At 36.9% G+C, this 18,927-nt stretch overlaps 2 protein-coding genes across 2 annotated transcripts in view; both read left to right on the top strand.

Annotated features, from left to right (window-relative positions):
• gspt1 (G1 to S phase transition 1) overlaps positions 1-7,877 on the top strand; it is a 10,941-nt gene extending 3,064 nt beyond the window's left edge. Inside the window, exons 3-14 of the mRNA XM_016236407.1 lie at positions 2,657-2,893; positions 3,054-3,087; positions 3,197-3,274; positions 3,770-3,950; positions 4,388-4,542; positions 4,621-4,761; positions 4,858-4,951; positions 6,055-6,135; positions 6,263-6,436; positions 6,536-6,625; positions 6,745-6,913; positions 7,033-7,877. Of these exons, the coding sequence (XP_016091893.1) occupies positions 2,657-2,893; positions 3,054-3,087; positions 3,197-3,274; positions 3,770-3,950; positions 4,388-4,542; positions 4,621-4,761; positions 4,858-4,951; positions 6,055-6,135; positions 6,263-6,436; positions 6,536-6,625; positions 6,745-6,913; positions 7,033-7,085 (1,487 nt within the window). The 3' untranslated portion in view covers positions 7,086-7,877. The remainder of the gene's footprint in view (positions 1-2,656; positions 2,894-3,053; positions 3,088-3,196; positions 3,275-3,769; positions 3,951-4,387; positions 4,543-4,620; positions 4,762-4,857; positions 4,952-6,054; positions 6,136-6,262; positions 6,437-6,535; positions 6,626-6,744; positions 6,914-7,032) is intronic.
• Positions 7,878-9,020: 1,143 nt separating this feature from the next.
• On the top strand, positions 9,021-16,358 carry LOC107554037 (ribosomal L1 domain-containing protein 1-like). Its single transcript, XM_016236401.1, has 9 exons — positions 9,021-9,099; positions 9,401-9,540; positions 9,642-9,780; positions 10,012-10,160; positions 15,000-15,101; positions 15,327-15,420; positions 15,575-15,700; positions 15,791-15,937; positions 16,057-16,358. Exons 1-9 carry the CDS (start codon positions 9,034-9,036, stop codon positions 16,198-16,200), a joined length of 1,107 nt encoding a protein of 368 aa, XP_016091887.1. The 5' UTR covers positions 9,021-9,033; the 3' UTR covers positions 16,201-16,358.
• The last annotated feature ends 2,569 nt before the right edge of the window (positions 16,359-18,927 follow it).

The raw sequence follows: 18,927 nt of genomic DNA, 5'->3' as shown, positions 1-18,927 counted from the left end.
TTCTCTTTGGAGTGTTACAAGCTCTTGGTGCATAAAGAAGATCTGTAAAGTTGCAAAGACTAAAGTCTCAAATCCAAAGAGATATTCTTTATAAAAATTAAGTGTCAACCACGCCTACCTAAAACGGCTCGTTCTAACACGCCCTAACATGTCTACGTCACGATGTGGGAAGATTTGCATAAGGCCGCCCAAATGTACACGCAAAGAAAGAAGGCGTAAATTTTATTTTCGCTGTAGTATTGTTGTTGCTGCCGCCGCCATGTCATGAAGGTGCTGTGTTTCGTTGTGAAAGCTAAACTACTTTGGTTGGCCTTCCAAAAGGGGACGATATCCGCTTCGTCATGCCTGGAGCTGATCCGTGATGGTCGCTGAGGAAATACATCAACTTCGCGCTGTGGATCGCCGGATCGGCTTTCACCGTGGACGAGCCCGGGGTCCAGCCCGGGGTCGTCATATGTGGTTGCCACAAGCCCGCCTGCCGCGCCATTCTCAAGCCCGCCCGCCTCCGCTCACTCTAGCCCGCCGTGTGTGACGCTGTGTTTCGTTGTGAAAGCGAAACTACTTTGTTTAGCCTTCTAAAAGAGGACACGACTAGAAATCAGTGGTTAAGTTGTATTTACAACACTGTTCCAGAACACTTCAACCCAAATAGTGTGCAGCACATTTTATGGAGGACTGTTTCCTGATCCTGGTAGAGTAGACCACAATGCCGGTTGTTCTGACTCACAGACTGCAAGTACGTTTTTTATATATAAAGAATTTGCCACTGACGATTCAAACTAGAGTTTTGAGCAGTGTAGAGTAGCGCATGTTGTTTGTCATTTCTCCGATCACAAATACAGACATGGTTTTATGTTTACGCGGTGCAATATGCAACGCAACTCGTAAAAAGACAGTACAAGTCATTATAATCTGTAATTATGTCCCCACTGGATGCAACAAATGCCTAGTTTATAATGGGTTTTAATGTTTTTGTCTCATTGCTCCGGCCGGGACATGGCATCACAGGGGCGTAACATTTCCATCACACTCTTGAGGTATTCGGCCAATCACAACGCACTGGATAGCTGGCCAGTCAGAGCACACCTTGCTTTTCAGACATATGGAAAATAATGTTTTTTGAACCTTAAACCGCATAAACACATTTCATTACACCAAATACACAAAATAATGTTCTTTTTAGCCACATCATATGACCCCTTTAATATAAGTTCATTTAAATATTTTTATTTAAGTTTTTCGATGCCACCTAGTGGACCCCGGCCCACTGGTCGAGAACTATTGGCTTATAGTCCACCCAGAAATTAAAATTTCTTCAATCTTTTACTCACCTTCATGATGTTTCACACCCATATGACTCATTTTCTTCTTTGGAACCCGAAAAGGAGACACCCTGTGCTGGTCACTCTTTTACATGAACTGCAATGAAAGGTGAATGAAGCTTTCATGCTTCAAAAAAGGATGCAAAAGCACCATATATGTTTCCTACAATAAGTAGTCCATACAATTTCAGTTAATTGTTGCATTTAAAAATGGTTTTAAATGTGAATTAAATAAACAGTTTTAGATTTGTCTATTTATTTGCCAATTGGAAAAATGCTTTATTTACATTTTCATTTTAAAATGAATACATTGATAATTGATTTCTTCCTTTTTTGGCATTCTTAAAGGGATAAACACCCTTAAACACCCAAAAATTGTGTCATCATATACTCACCCTGATTCCAAACCTGCATGTATTTCTTCTTCTTAACACCAAGGAAGACATTTTGAAGAACTTAACAAACACAAAATTGGAACCCATTGACTTCAATTATATGGACAAAAAACACAGAGACATTTTTCAAAATCTTCCTTTATGTTTCACAGAAGAAAGAAAGTCATATATTGAAATATTGGAATGACATGAGGTTGAGTAAATGATGACAAAATATTTATTTTTGTCCTGTATATAAACACTCTTCAAAATGTCTCCTTTCGTGTTCTGTGAAATGTCATATGGGTTTTAAACAAATCATCATGAATTAGGAGTAAATGATGAGAAATATTTCAATTTATAGTGAATAATCCTTTACTAGCCCGTACAGCAGTGTTGCCAAGTAAATTTAACACAGGTTGTTGCTGCGGGTTGTTTTTCATGTCCGGGGGTTGAAGCGACACCAAAAATTATATTTATCCCCTGGAATGCGAATTTTAGCAGGGGAACCCCACTAAATAACGTGTATTTTACCCCCGGAACGCGATTTTTAACTATTAACTGGGGACCCCCTCGAAACGTGATTGGGCTAGTTTTGAGTAGCGATTGGGCGGGTTTTCTTGTGAAAACCTGGCAACCCTGCCATATAGTCTCTTTTGTTTGCTTGTCTTCAAGTTCAGGAGGTCCTTCGCTGTTTTTAGAATAAGAAGCATTTACATTTTTAGAAACATTTCCCGAGATGTAGCTAAATGACATTGTTTTACTAAACAGCTGAGCGGACACAACTGAAATAACACTGGTTATGATTAAAGGACTGTGTTAGATACTGAATCATTTCAGTATGGCTTGTATGTTGGCTTGTTTCTGTATTTTCCACGAACAGGTCAGTGTTTTAGTAAATCTTAAGCTTGAATCCTGCATCCATTAAACACAAACATGTTCATGTGACTGTCCCTGCAGCTACAGTGGAGAATGGAGAGACAGATGCCAGTGCAGTGGAGACGTGGGAGCAGAAAGGTGAGCCGGATGAGGAGGAACCAGGAGGGGGATCCCCGGCGGACACAGGATTTTGTGGGGATGAGGCACAGGATGAAATGATGGAGGAGGATGAGGAGATGCCGACTCCCAAGCTGCCTCCTCCTCCACCAGACGCCCCTAAGAAAGAACACGTGAATGTAGTGTTCATTGGACATGTGGGTATGTTAACATAGTTAGAATATCATTTAGTGTCGGAATATACAGTTTTATATTTTCTTTGTAACAACGCTTGCTTATCTCGCAAGCATTATATCCAGAATAATTTATTTATTTGATTGATTGATTTTATTGCCTGATTTATATATATTTTTTTGTACAGATGCAGGCAAGTCTACAATTGGTGGACAGATTATGTGAGTCAACCATGATTTTTTTATAATAAAGCCTCGACTGACCTAACGTCCTGTTATACATTATGATATATGATTATAACACATACGTATTTAATTGTTTTTCATTAAGGTATCTAACAGGTATGGTGGAAAAACGGACGCTGGAGAAATATGAACGGGAGGCGAAAGAGAAGAATAGAGAGACTTGGTAAACGGACATTGTTATTAATGTCTTTTCATACACTACTGACTATGAAAAGTATGGTCTCATTAAGTTTCTTATGCTCACCAAGGCTGTATTTATTTGATCAAAAATACAGTAAGAACAGTAATATTGTGAAATATTATTCAATTTTAAAAGAACTGTTTTCTATTTTTATATAATTTGAAATGTAATTGATTCCTGTGGTGGCAAAGCTGAATTTTCAGCAGCCTTTTTTACTCCAGTCCTCAGTGTCACAGTTGGAAAGAACAGCAGTTATTTGAATTAGATATCTTTTGTAACATTATAAATGTCTTGAAGTCTGATTAACATGAAGTCTGGCTAAAAAGCTTTGTCTACGATAAGAAAACCTTATGGCATAGTCAGTCTTAGATGTCTGTGTGAGCACATCAAATATTCATGTCTTTTTGAGTGAAATGTTTGCTCTCATGATGAAGACTGGGTTGAAATGACATCTCATATGTCTGTTTGTCCCTGCAGGTATCTTTCCTGGGCTCTAGACACAAACCAAGAGGAAAGAGACAAGGGGAAAACAGTAGAAGTTGGAAGAGCTTACTTTGAAACTGAGAAAAAGCACTTTACTATTCTTGATGCCCCAGGCCATAAAAGCTTTGTACCCAACATGATTGGAGGGGCATCCCAAGCTGACTTGGCAGTGCTGGTGAGTTCCTCTTGAAACAGCAGGACTGATTATTGCTTATAGCTCTGTAGCTAAGCTGTTTTTTAAAGAATCCTTAATAATAATGTATCACAAAATGTTTCTACAAAAATATTAAGCGCTGTAGTAATGGCTTTTGAAAATTCAGCTTTGCCATAACAAGAATAAGTTACATTAAAAAATATATTAAATAACAGTTATTTTAAATTGTAATATTGTTCACAATATTGCTGTTTTTACTGTATTTTTTGATAATATAAATGCAGCCATGATGAGAATAAGAGACTATTTTCAAAAACATTAAATTATTTTTTAACAACCCCAAACTTTTGAATGGTAGTGTAGATATATGTTAAACTAAATAAATAAATTAACAGGTCTTGACTTCATTTTGTCTAGATTTATTGACAGACATTTAAGAAAACATTGCTTTTCTTCAGGTCATCTCTGCCAGAAAGGGCGAGTTTGAGACCGGTTTTGAAAAGGGAGGTCAGACAAGGGAGCACGCCATGCTGGCCAAAACAGCTGGAGTCAAACATCTGATAGTCCTCATCAACAAAATGGACGATCCCACTGTGAACTGGAGTTTGGATAGGTGAATAAAGTAGATTTCTAACGTTTTTATTCTTGTATCTTGTCCTTCTTTTACCAATTAGTACACATTTTCCCACAGATACGAGGAATGTAAAGAGAAGTTAGTGCCATTTCTGAAGAAGGTGGGCTTTAATCCAAAGAAAGACATTCACTTCATGCCCTGCTCTGGAATGACTGGAGCCAACCTGAAAGAATCTTCCGAGCTGTGCCCTTGGTACACGTAAGTACTGTATAGCATGCCATTTTTCAGGCTGGCGTCAATATATGAAGGTGAAAGTGACAATTGGCAATTTATTTCAACTCTGAACTTGTATAGGGGATTACCGTTCATTCCACATCTGGACAGCATGCCAAACTTCAACAGATCACTTGATGGTCCCATCCGATTGGCTATTGTGGATAAATACAAGGTAAATGAAAGATGGTATTGTTATCTTAACATTTGATGTCAGGTTTAATGACTTTGTAATGCTGACAGATGCTAGAACAGTTAAACGCAATCTCACTAAGTACATTTGCATAAGCCACATGCTCCTCAAAACCGCATCTGTTGCTCTGGAATAATATGCTGAGTGTCTGTCAAGAGTGTCTTACTGCTCCAAATACTGCTATTGTCTCAGTTTCTGCTGATGATTTCCAATTATTTTAATACCACAGCATGAGGGAGTGTTTTGGCAGGAAACTATCTAGTATAATGGAAGAAGGAAACTGTTTTCTCAGCGGTGTGAGGTATTATGAAACCAATAAGCTAAACTAGGTCCTGTGTTCAGCACATGTAATGAGATTAAGTTCATTAAGTTATTTAAAGCCTTGTTTAGTTGCCTTGTTAGAGCTGGGAGTTACCATAAGATTGAAGTGTCAGTAATTGGAGAGAAAGTTCTTCAGATAAGCTTTTGACACCCAAAAAGATGGTCCCCCCCCCAACTTTGATAGCTAACATTTTTTTTTAATGTACCAATGTTAAAAATAATACGCACCATTATTACAGTTCTGACTGATAAACCAACACACTCTTAAGGTAGTTTGTAACTTGTTTTACATTTCAAAGTCGTCATAGTTGGCTAAACTTCTATGATGGTGAACACAAAGTACAACAAATATAATTTCTGCATTCCCATTGACCCCAATAGTAAAAGTAGTTTCTGTGATTTAATGCTAAGGTAAGAAAACACAAAGTATAGTGTTATAATTGTACATTGCATTTTTATAATTAATCATACAAATGTATGTATGTAAAATAGTTACATTGTCATGAGATATTGGTATTGATATTGGTTAGTATTAAAATTGTATACTATTTGTCTAAATGAAATTTTTTTTTAAATGCTACAAGTGAATTTAGGCATCACAACAGTAATATTTATAGTAAAATAATGATGAACTTTAAGTGAGTGCTAAATGATGGCAAAGGTGCAAGCAAAATTAATATTGCCCGATACTGATCAATTAAAAAAAAAAAACTCTAATATCGGCAGATAGAGTCCATAATGCCCCTTTATAATCTTTTGTGTAGGACATGGGCACCGTGGTGCTTGGAAAACTGGAATCTGGAAGTATCATGAAAGCTCAACAACTTACTATGATGCCAAATAGGGTAAGACTGTACCAAACAATAGTATGTACAAATACAGTTTGTTTTTATCACAACCATCATGAATCTTAGCCATTATCTTGCATTTTCACATTCAACGTCTGAAACATTGTTTGTTCTGATTTCCCAGCACACGGTGGAAGTGTTGAGCCTTCTCTCTGATGATGTGGAGACGGACTACGCTGGACCTGGTGAAAACCTGAAGCTCCGGCTCAAAGGCATTGAGGAGGAAGAGATTCTCCCAGGCTTTATCCTATGCAATGCTGAGAACCTCTGCCACTCAGGGCGCACTTTTGATGCCCAGGTAAGGATTTCAACACTGGGAGAATATTTTGTTTAGTTATTTCATTTAGTCATTTTTTAAGCATGACCTAATGGCTTTTTTCTTCGTTCTTGTTCACAGATTGTCATTATTGAGCACAAATCCATTATATGCCCAGGTTACAATGCAGTACTACACATCCATACCTGCATAGAAGAAGTGCAGATAACAGTAAGTTATTTTGTGTGCACTCCTAAAACATTCAGACATAAAAGGTGTAAAAACAGATCTCAATGGTTTGGTAGCCTAAAATATTTAACTGTCATGTTCCTAAAAACCTCCACAATTAGGCGTTAATCTGTCTGGTGGACAAGAAGACAGGAGACAAGAGCAAGACTCGCCCACGCTTCGTCAAACAAGACCAAGTATGCATCGCCCGTCTTAGGGCCACAGGAACGATCTGCTTAGAGACTTTTAAAGACTTCCCTCAGATGGGACGTTTCACCTTAAGAGATGAGGGTAGGATATTAGGCAAATCTAATATGATAATTCAAATATCAAATTTTCAGAAGTCCAATGATAGATTTAATATTCTATCTAAATACTAAAATTGAAGATGTTTTATGTTATTTTTTTAGGTAAGACGATCGCAATTGGCAAGGTGCTGAAGTTGGTACCTGAGAAGGACTAAATGCGGATAGAAGGACTTCCCTGGTGCACTCTGGGATTGAGGAGGATGCAGTGATCCCACTGTGGATCAGTCTAAGAAAATTACTTTGGAAAAAGGACATTATCAAAGTGACAGTATCAATTTTAGGAAGAACATTAATATAGAAAGACAAGCTCAGTGTGACAGCTTTCTCATATTGAGAGCTCAGCTATGCCACTCATGTAGCCCAATTGTTAAAGCCAGGTTCTCTCCACTGGTACATAATCTTAAAATGGATGCAATTTTCTTTTAAGCTGTCTGCTTTTTAATTTTATGTTAAAATATGAGAGAGGGAGTCTTGGGGTCACCTCTTTGAAAGGTTAATGCCATTACTGTGTGCCCCATTCAAACATAACACTCGGATCATTTCCCCTTATAAGAATGCAGGGTCTCTGATTGCATATCACTTTACAATAACATCATCTGGGCAGTTAGAGACTGCTGACTGTTTCGTTATGGCATGAAAGGGGTCCATACAGGGTCTAAGCTTGCCAGTACCCTTGCTCTTTACCTGGCAAGTCCTGCAAGAGTCATACTTGTCAAGATCAGGTCGTAAAAGAGGCCTTGGTCCTTCAAATAAAATGACACTTATTTAGAGATGTAATAATGCACATGATGAATCTGTTTACTGTGATGTCATTACATAACAAATGACAGATGCACCCATGTGGTTAAAAAAACAAACAAACTTGTCATATCAGCTGGTGTAAATTCTGTACACTCTTGTTGGGGATGTAAACATCAAACTTCCTAAAAATAAAACACTAAAATGACTTCAAATGAAAATGGATGCTTGCTCTTAGCTGTTTTTGTGTTGAATGCCCTGGAACCTGCACTGCATTTGAGTAATTCCAGCTGGAAGGCCAAATGGGCATGATTAAGGCAGAGAAGAATGCAACACCGTATTATTAATAATGTTACTTCATTTCATTTATTAAGTTGCTTACACTTACTTTTAGACCATTTTAAATTTGATATATTTCTATATTTATAAACGTCCGCAAGAAATGAAAACGCTGGTCTCTATTCATTTGAATAAATAAGATATGATCATTTTATATTTATTATAATAAATATTTGATGAATATTCGAAAATAATATAATACTAAAAGTATGATATTAAATCAGAATTTTTTTACAACTTTATTCAATTTAAACGCTGCAGATAAATGAAATAATGTTACCTATTTCATGCAGCATAGATCTTTCTCACACTTCGAAAAGCAGAAGCTTCGAATAGTTGTGTAAAATTCGGCTGTAACCTGTATGAATGCCAACGCCCATAGCACGGGATTGTTGTGATTTACAGTACTAATGTACAATTCATCACAGCTGTTTAATCAAACCCCCAGTTTACAATCATATTTCATGATTTAAATGGGAGTGCACAAGCCATGCTGTTTATGTATGCACAATACTCCATAGTCAGACCAGCTTTTTATTAAAGAAATGCAATAATAGCATACAAACAACATCACATTAAAGAGCAATAAGGTTATATATATCATAAAATTTTTTACCACGAGTTAAGATTATACAAATGAAACAATAATAACGTTAGCATTGCTTTCATGCACTTACTTTACTTTATTCTTATTACTGTTTACTGTAATTACCCAATAATAATACAGTTACACAGGCAAGGCTGACAATCGCCTCGCTTACATAATGTTTCACGTTAAAATGGAAGATTATACATTTGGTAGGCTATCGTCTAAGGCTAAATAGACCGTTGAAATACTGATGTTTACTGTCAAGTTCAACAAAGTTAGTTTAATTTTCTTGACAAAATTGGCTACAGATAATTTATACAGGCGGAAAGTCTTTTACGCTACTAATCGAAGCCGGATGTGACGACACGCGGACCGTTCCCTAATCTCTTTTCAAAATAAAAGTGCTTGCGACGTTTACGAAATGCGCATGCGCTTTTATGCTTTCTCAACACGCGTGTAGCATGGACTCCCCACGACATGAATTGGCTCTCGATCGGTCTCAGGTAAACTAGAAATGTTTGTTAAGTTGTAATAATTTTGTTATATGTTTGTATATTTACGTTTGGGTGGGAACCTTGTAAAAATCTAGTAACAAACCAGGCTGCATGTTGGCTAAGTCTCGAAGTAGTTAAATAAAACCTATGTTATCTTTGCTTTTATTATTTGTTTTATGTATGTGCCTGATGCAGTTGTATTAGTCATGATTTTGGTTGCTGTCTTTGTAAAATGTTTCTGAGTTTGGGTATTAGAGCTAACTTACTGCAGTTTAAAAGCCATTCATTTAGTTAATAACATGTATTACAGGTAAAGAAAGCTGTACAGGCATTACGGGCATATATAAAGAGCAGCTCCACATCCCAAAATCTCTTCGAGAATGATGGGCAGACCATCTCTCTTCTGTTAACTCAATGGAAAATCCCTAAAAAGGAGCAAACCATTCGCATGTAAGTGTTTCGATTGGAAATGAATCTAGAATCATCGATTTAGAGAAACTTAAGTTCATTAAGTATGTTATTGCTCTTACCAAGTGTGTTTTGCCCCACAGTTCTTTACCTCATGGGCTGAGGACAGATTCAGGAGACGTGTGTCTCTTCACCAGAGATGAACCCAAAATGACCTCCGAACAGGCAGTGAGATTCTACAAGAAGTTACTCAGAGAGAGAGGGCTCAGAAATGCCATAGAGGTACCAATTCATCTGTCTAATTGTTATAAGTTTACTAGATTTATATGCACTTCAGCAAACCCTTTCCTTCTGTCTCAGTGCTGGTCATGGGTTAAAAAGTGCTAGAGTAATTCAGCGTGTATCCAGACGAGTCTCCTTTTCTATTGGAGCTTGTCTCTACAAACTTTGAAACAATGAGATATTGTGAAATATGGTGTCATCTTATGTTTACAACACATTTTCTCTTATTAGGTGATTCCTTTCAAGATGTTGAAAACTGAGTATAAGCCATTTGAAGCCAAAAGGAAACTGCTGGGCAACTTTGATTTGTTTCTGTCAGACGCACGCATCCGCCGCAGGTTACCCTCCCACATTGGGAAGCATTTCTATGAAAGGAAGAAGTAAGTTTGTTTCTAACTGTAAATACAGACGCACAAACGCTTTGGTGCAGAATTAGGACTGAAACGATTAGTCGGCATTATCGACAAAAAAAAAAAGTCAAATAGTCATTTGATCTCATATGACCTAATGTAAGAGCCAGCAATACTGCGGTTTGACCAGTGTGGCACTCATGGATGTAATTCAAGGAGACACAGTGCTTCAGTTCAACGCAAACGCAGCCGAACCTGAAGCTGCTGAGCGGCGTTTGGATGAATGTGTAAATATATGCTGCGTGCTTTCATCTCAATAATGAAATAAACACAACAAAAACTGACAGCGGTGAGAAAGCAGCAGTTAAGAAATCATCTGATCACCGCGATGTGGATGTTTGCACGAGCTCTGCAGTTCGGTAAGTTACTCCAGTAAAGTCCAGTAATGTCACGTTCAATTATGTAGTACTTTGTACAATAGATAACGTTAGCCTTAAATCAAACAGCTTTACAGTATTAAACATGAAAAAGACCGTGTTACTTTTAGTTAGAATTACAACTAGGGCTGTCACGATTATGAAATTTGGCTGACGATTAATTGTCTAAAAATAGTCACGGTTATTGTCGGTTATGCCGATTATCACGATTAATTGTGTTTTTTTTTTTATGGCTTTCATTATATAATTGTGATTAATTTAAGGGTTCAGTAAATAATTATGATGTTATCTTTTAATCTTTTTTGAGTTATTATTTTTGCAGTGTAAGATTACATGGAGTGTTCCAAATTCTAATAATCTGCCAATATCCAACACTATTTTTTTTTTCTACACCACTATAGAATATCAATACTGTGTTTGTGGAACTAATGGTCACTTTTTTTTTTTTTTTTAAACCATTTGTTTAACATAATCCACTAAATACTCACTTCCTCATTACAGAGAAGAACTACATTTGAATAAAAATATATAAGCTATGAAATTAAACTAGCTGACTGTATAATTTAGCAGAAAGATATAGAATATCAATACTGTGTTTGTGGAACTAATGGTCACTTTTTTTTTTTTTTAAACCATTTGTTTAACATAATCCACTAAATACTCACTTCCTCATTACAGAGAAGAACTACATTTGAATAAAAATATATAAACTATGAAATTAAACTAGCTGACTGTATAATTTAGCAGAAAGAACAATATCTTAAAGGGGTCATATGATGTTGCTAAAAAGAACATTATTTGGTGTAATGAAATGTTTATGCGGTTTAAGGTTCAAAAAACGCATTTTCCACATACTGTACATTATTGTTTCTCCTCTATGCCCCACCATTCTGAAACGCGTCGATTTTTACAAAGCTCATCGGTCTGAAAAGCAAGGTGTTCTGTGATTGGCCAGCTATCCAGTGCGTTATGATTGGCTGAATACCTCAAGCATGTGACGGAAATGTTACGCCCCTTACCATACTGTGATGATGCCCTGTCAGGCCGGAGCGATGATTCAAAAACATGAAAACCCATTATAAACGAGGCATTCGTTGCATCTAGTGGGAACATAATTATGGATTATAATGACTGGTACTGTCTTTTTTACACGTTGCATCGCACCGCGTAAACATAAAACCATGTCTGCATTTTCCAGGCATGACGAAGCGATATCGTCCTCTTTTGGAAGGCCAAACAAAGTAGTTTCGCTTTCACGTCATGGTGGCGGCGGCAACAACAACAATACTACAGCGAGAATAAAAGTTACGCCGCCTTTCTTTGTGTGAACATTTGGGCAAAAAAAAATCTTTGGTGCACATTATACAATTTAAACGTGTTTATTCTGTTAACTATTTGTATTCTAACAAAATTAGGGTGACCTTCCATGCCATTTTCCCAGGACGCGTCCTGGCCAGGATTTCCTAGATATTTTAGGCAATATAGAAATCCCGGCCAGGATGTCATTTTATGTGAATCCCCAGACCTTTATCTACACCAAGTATTATAATGGGAATATATAATTTTGGAGAGAGAGTTTTGCCGTGCTGACTGTCATAACTGAATGTGACCTGCTGTTTGAATGCTGAGCGGAGAATAACTGACATCTGCAGCAGAAGGAAGATCAATTTCTGTAAACTTAAATTTAACAATGTAAATATAATTCTGTCCCTCACATAAAGATATGGAATGGCTTCAGATGGCGGCGGCAACAACAACAATACTACAGCGAGAATAAAAGTTACGCCGCCTTTCTTTGTGTGAACATTTGGGCAAAAAAAAATCTTTGGTGCACATTATACAATTTAAACGTGTTTATTCTGTTAACTATTTGTATTCTAACAAAATTAGGGTGACCTTCCATGCCATTTTCCCAGGACGCGTCCTGGCCAGGATTTCCTAGATATTTTAGGCAATATAGAAATCCCGGCCAGGATGTCATTTTATGTGAATCCCCAGACCTTTATCTACACCAAGTATTATAATGGGAATATATAATTTTGGAGAGAGAGTTTTGCCGTGCTGACTGTCATAACTGAATGTGACCTGCTGTTTGAATGCTGAGCGGAGAATAACTGACATCTGCAGCAGAAGGAAGATCAATTTCTGTAAACTTAAATTTAACAATGTAAATATAATTCTGTCCCTCACATAAAGATATGGAATGGCTTCAGATGATATAGACTATACAGTGCATGAAAAGCAAACTGGTGCTCTTCTGTTTCTTTTGGTTTATGACTCCCCCTTGTGCTGTATAAAAAGCACAATCGCGGTTGTTTAGATCAAATAATCGCGATTAGACGGTTATTTAATTATCGCGACAGGCCTAATTACAAGTTTATTTTCTGTTATAAAGCAGCTCTCCAGTGTGGAGCTAGCTAATGATCAAAATATTTTTATTAGTGGGAACATTTTTTATTTAATTAAAGTGATCGTTTGGTTTGCAGAGATCAAAGCTTGATCTAGCTCAGGACTGTTTTGATTATCATAACCCTATAAGGTATTTTAAGAGGGATTGTTGTGAATAAAATAGTTTATCCAAAAATAAAGTCTTATCTCTTACCTTTTTGTTTCTTATCCATATGGCTTGCAAAAGGAGATGTTAGCCAGAATGATGTGTCATTCAGTTACTTTTTCATATAGCTAATTAAATTGTGAATGAGTTTCTCTGTCTGTCATCTCATTTTGTGTGCCAAATATATTTATTTGTATAAATTAATTATACAATTGTAATTACATAATATGACTGTCAAAAGCTGAAGTGATTATCTATAACGACATGTGCATAATCCCGCCCATTCTAAAGCGATACTAAACTGCAGTGGAAACGCAAACCGAGCCGTACCGTACTGAACCGTACCGAGCCGAGTCGTACCACGCAGTGGAAAAGCACCAATTATTTTATTTGTTAGAATATGTATAACTCGATATTTTAACTAATTGCAAAAGCTGAATAATCAAAGTCTACTGATTAACCAGTGAAATAATCGATGATTAATCGGTCTAATAATAGTTAGAGTAATCGATTATCAAAATAATCGTTTGTTGCAGCCCTAGTACTAATGCATATATTCAAATCTTACGTCATTTATCTTAAAGGGATAGTTCAACCAAAAATTTAAATTACCCCATGACGCTAGATGCATATGACTTTCTTCAAATATACACTGAATAATCCGATTCATATTTAAAAATGTCCTGACTCTTCCAAGCTTTATGCTGGCAATGAATGGGTGATTTTCAATAGTCTAATAGAAGTCCAATAAAGTTTATCCATCCATCATAAAAAGTGTCACACATGGCACCGGGGGGTGAATAAAGACCTCCTGAAGTGAATCGATGAGTTTTTGTAAGAAAAATACCCATATTTAAAACTTTTATAAACCGTAATCTTAAGCTTCCGTTAACTGTTGTATGCGTGTTCACTAGCATATTTTCACCAGCGTTTACACTATGCCTACATTTTTTTTTTTATATAACTCCAATTGCATTCGTCTGAAAGAAGAAAGTCATATACTCCTAGGATGCATTGAGGGTGAGTACTTCATGGGGTAATTTTCATTTTTGGGTGAACTATCCCTTTAAATGAACAATAATGAACATTATGCAGTTATGAAAAAGCATCAAGATTTAAAAATAATAATTGCACTCACCTGGAGCTTTGAAAAGTAGGACAAACAAAGGGTATATAACAAAGTATTGAGATGAAATTTTGTTATTGACCAAATACTTATTTTCCACCATAATTTGCAAATAAATTCTTTAAAAATCCTACAATGTGATTTTCTGGAATTTTTTTTCTCATTTTGTCCCTCATAGTTGAGCTATACCTATGATGAAAATTACAGGCCTCTCTCATCTTTTTAAGTGGGAGAACTTGCACAATTGGTGGCTGACTAAATACTTTTTTTCCCCACTGTATAATATAAATCTAAAGTTCATACATATAAAAACTGTCCATGTTAAGCCCACCACTTTATTTCTAAAAGGAAAACAAACGAGTGATAAAAGTGTGGTCACATTTACTGTTCTTCAGTGTTTAAAATCTGCGAAGGAACCCCTTAAGATCTGTAATTTCACGTGAGGGCGAAAGATGCAGATTCCCCACACAGATTTTGCAGCAGGTTCAAGTTGGCCACACGGATTAGCCATGTTGACCACAGCTACTGGGTTTGAAAGTGACTTCTGTGTGAACTTCGCTTCATACATCGCTACACTATTGACAATAGACAATGGTCTATTTTTTATGCCTGTGAAATTTCGGCAATGTGATCACATCTTTAGACTTGTAGAAAAGGTGCTTTGAAAGTGTTTATTCGTGCAGATTTTCAGTATCTATCGGGGTTGTCAGTCATTGTTAATGACATTGATTTAAATTCTTTCTCTGTCTCAGGGCTCCTCTGTCAGTGGATCTGGAGAGTAAACATCTAGCCAGAGACATGAAGCGCCTCATTCAGGGCACCACACTCACTGTCTCAAATAAAGGCTCTTGTTGGTATGAACATTATTTTTTTTGTTGTACAGTAGGTAGAAGCACTACAGCAAACCATTTCCTGCTCCATCACAGCTGGAAGTGGGTTAAAACAGTGCGATAGTAACTCATAGTGTATCCAGACAGGTCTCCTCATCTGTTGGAACTTGTCCCTACAAACTGTGATACATGAGTATATATATATATTTAAATGTTTGACATGTTAAATTGTGTGGTTTATCACTACAGCATGGTACGTGTAGCACATTCAGGCATGACAGCAGATGAGGTGGTTGAGAATGTGATGACAGCGGTTTCCACCATCTCAGCAAAGTTGGCAAAGGTGAGTAAGAGTCTTTTGTAACCAGCCCTCTTTTGTGCAGTATCATTTGGTATTCATTATTTTCTTTGCCTATTCATGTGTTTTTAACAGGATGATTTCTGTTTCTGTTCCTCAAGTTTTGACCTACAACCTCTAATCTATGTTTCCCTCTCAGACAGGAAAAAACATAAAAATCATCCATTTGAAGAGTCAGACCTCAGTTGCGCTGCCCATCTACACCTCTGACCTGAGTCATCTCGCATTGGTGGAGGAGGCCCGTAAGAAAGCCCATTTAACAAAGGTGAAGTTGCTTAACAAATGCAAAACCTATGTGGCCAAAAATAGTTTTTTGTAAAATGAGAAGTCATTAGTTTTACCCTTTAATTTTTAGGGAGCACAAAAGAGGAAGAGAGAAAACGATAAAACAGAAGTGTCAGAGGTGATAACAAAAGAAACCGAGGAAGAAAAAGACAATGAAGAGGAGGAAATACCACAGCTGGTGCCAATCGAGACACCAACCAAAAAGCCAAAACTGGAGGTCAGTGTCTGTCCGTCTCACAAGGGACAGTTAATAAAACCAATATTTACACTGCATTGGTGTGGTAATGTCATAATGGTGTTCTGTGTTTAAATAAAATCTTTATTATGTTTTGGCAGATCATATCTAAAAAAGGACTGAAAAAAGTACCCAAGCCTGCTGCTGGCAAAGGACTAAAGAAAACACTAAAAGGCACAAAACTGACCAAGAAAATACCAAAGGTCACAGCACGTGATCTGAAGAGAAAAGCTAAAAACAAATAAAATAAAATTGTAAATGCAATTAATTCTTTCTCATTCTGTTAACAGTTGATGTTGAGATATATATGAAGCAAGAATTTGTATTACACATTGCTTATGAGGTTAATGTTAGCATTTGTTCTGATCCATGTGAACAGTCAATTAAAAGAATTCTAAATCTGACTTGTCTAAGAATTTAATGCAACCAGACACTTTTTTTGTTTGTGAATTTATATAAATGAAGCCAGTCTTTGGTTTTGTCAGCTTTAATTGATAGTATGTTCTATTAACAGAAGGTATGTGTAATAGAGCCAACCACTGAAGGTGCAGTAGCGCTTTTGTAGTTGTTGGTTTTCTTCTTCCCCAATGGGAGTCTATGGGCAGCCTTATGAACTGTAAGTAGGAAAATAATGAAAATTGGCACACTTATAGTGGTGGTCCTGAATAGTAATCTGACCAACTTTGGGGTCTATAGAACCAGTTCCATAGCGCCATCACCAGTTCAATAATAATAATAAAATAGTTCACCAGATTACTCTACTCATAGTCTCACACAGCCAGACCTTGAGACTGATGGCAGAAACCAGTGTGCTGTGGGCATGACGTCTGAGGCTGAGACTACTCTCCTTATGGTGATCACATGCCGTAGGTTGCATGAAGACTGCCCACTACAGCGGTCACCACTTTGAAAAGTGTTAAGCATTCTGCATTTCCAAAATTTTGTGCAATTCTTACCAAGTTGGATCAGATGATTGCTGGACTGAGCCGCACAGAAATGACTGAACAGAATTCTGATGTTCGTATTTGTTAAAAAGCTTGAGACTGATGGCAGAAACCAGTGTGCTGTGGGCATGACGTCTGAGGCTGAGACTACTCTCCTTATGGTGATCACATGCCGTAGGTTGCATGAAGACTGCCCACTACAGCGGTCACCACTTTGAAAAGTGTTAAGCATTCTGCATTTCCAAAATTTTGTGCAATTCTTACCAAGTTGGATCAGATGATCGCTGGACTGAGCCGCACAGAAATGACTGAACAGAATTCTGATGTTCGTATTTGTTAAGATATAATAAGATGATGCTGACCAAAATTTGGATCAGAATATTTTGATTTAGTGAAATGAAACTTGGGAGTCTTATCAACTGCATGATCTGAGGTTTTGTGTCGAATTCAGGAAAAGCGCCACCTACAGGTCATGAGATCTGAAAAATGGCTTCTTTTTTGCTTAACTTTTGAACAGTTTTGTCTGAAAAATCATGATCTCTATGTGTCTATGAATTCCTTGTGTAATGCTGAATCAGTGGATATTTTTTTAAACTTCTTAAAAGTATCTATCATTCACATACATTCTGATTCTCCTCTTTGTCTTCTACCGGCTCTGCATTGCGCTTATTCCAATGCTTATTGCTTATTGCAGCTATATTATATTACATGTATTTGATGAGCTAGACGATGTGTTTGACCAGCTGCTCTTCTGTTTGTGATGTTGTTCCTGCTTACAGTGGTGTATTTTACATGGGTTTGGTTTGAGGTTTTCCATTTGGATTGATAATGGTCATTTTTTGTTGTTTAATTTTTTTTTTATTTGAATCTTTTTTTTTCCAATATCTTTCGTAAGACCTCCTATTTTGGTCTCCATTTAGACTAGTCTTTTGAGAAAAGCTTGATCATTCTCTCTTTCTGACAGTATTAAGTTTCCTGGATGTATATCCTAGGCTGATCCAATCAAAATCAACAGAGTATTCTCAGAGACCAAACAGAAGGCATGTATAAAAACTAATTTCTGATGCTACCAATTAGTCTCAAGAACAGTGGTTAGATAATGATACTGTTAAAGGCATAGTTAACTAAAAACATGTTGTTTTGGAACAACGTGAGGCTAAATACATGACAGAATTTTCATTTTTGGGTGAACTATCCCATTCGGAAAGATTTAGAATTTAACTGCAGACCAGACTAAACGAGTTGACATTCACTTATCTGTATTTTTTGTGCTAGTTCAGATTTGTCAGGATGCACTCTGTGGATCAGTGTGATTTAAGTGAAGATGTGACTCAGCAGACAGTTTCGCCTTCAGTTCGGGACCCTGCACCCAGAGATCCCAGCTGCTGGACTTACTACCACAAACCCATCTTCATCCTGATCGCTGGCGGGCTAGCATTAGCTGCTGGTTTAGTGATAATCCTCAATTCTAGTGGATTATTTAATAGTCATTCTACAGATACAATGTCTGTGAATGATGAAATGGGCCCATTGTGTTTTTCAGTTGGGCTGATGTTTGCTGTGCTCGGTGTGGTCTGGACATGATCTGAGGTTTTGTGTCGAATTCAGGAAAAGCGCCACCTACAGGTCATGAGATCTGAAAAATGGCTTCTTTTTTGCTTAACTTTTGAACAGTTTTGTCTGAAAAATCATGATCTCTATGTGTCTATGAATTCCTTGTGTAATGCTGAATCAGTGGATACTTTTTTAATTTTTTAAAACTTCTTAAAAGTATCTATCATTCACATACATTCTGATGTTTGCTGTGCTCGGTGTGGTCTGGATGTTGATCATAAAAAGAAAATGTGAAACACAAAAGGCAGATGATTTAAAATGGGATAAATAGTAGCCAACAATGTCACATGGAAAACAGTTATGTAAATTTTGTAAATATTACAAGCATTCATTTTTATATTGGCGAATGGGTGTTGTCATTTTGACTCACGTGTAGTGTGTTTTGATGGTCATTTATCCTCATGATTGTGATCC

The sequence above is a fragment of the Sinocyclocheilus grahami genome, unplaced genomic scaffold (assembly GCF_001515645.1).
Source record: "Sinocyclocheilus grahami isolate Dianchi unplaced genomic scaffold, SAMN03320097.WGS_v1.1 scaffold490.1, whole genome shotgun sequence".
Classification (NCBI taxonomy): domain Eukaryota; kingdom Metazoa; phylum Chordata; class Actinopteri; order Cypriniformes; family Cyprinidae; genus Sinocyclocheilus; species Sinocyclocheilus grahami.
Note: the sequence above shows the minus strand (reverse complement) of the source record. Positions and strands in the feature narration are given on the sequence as shown.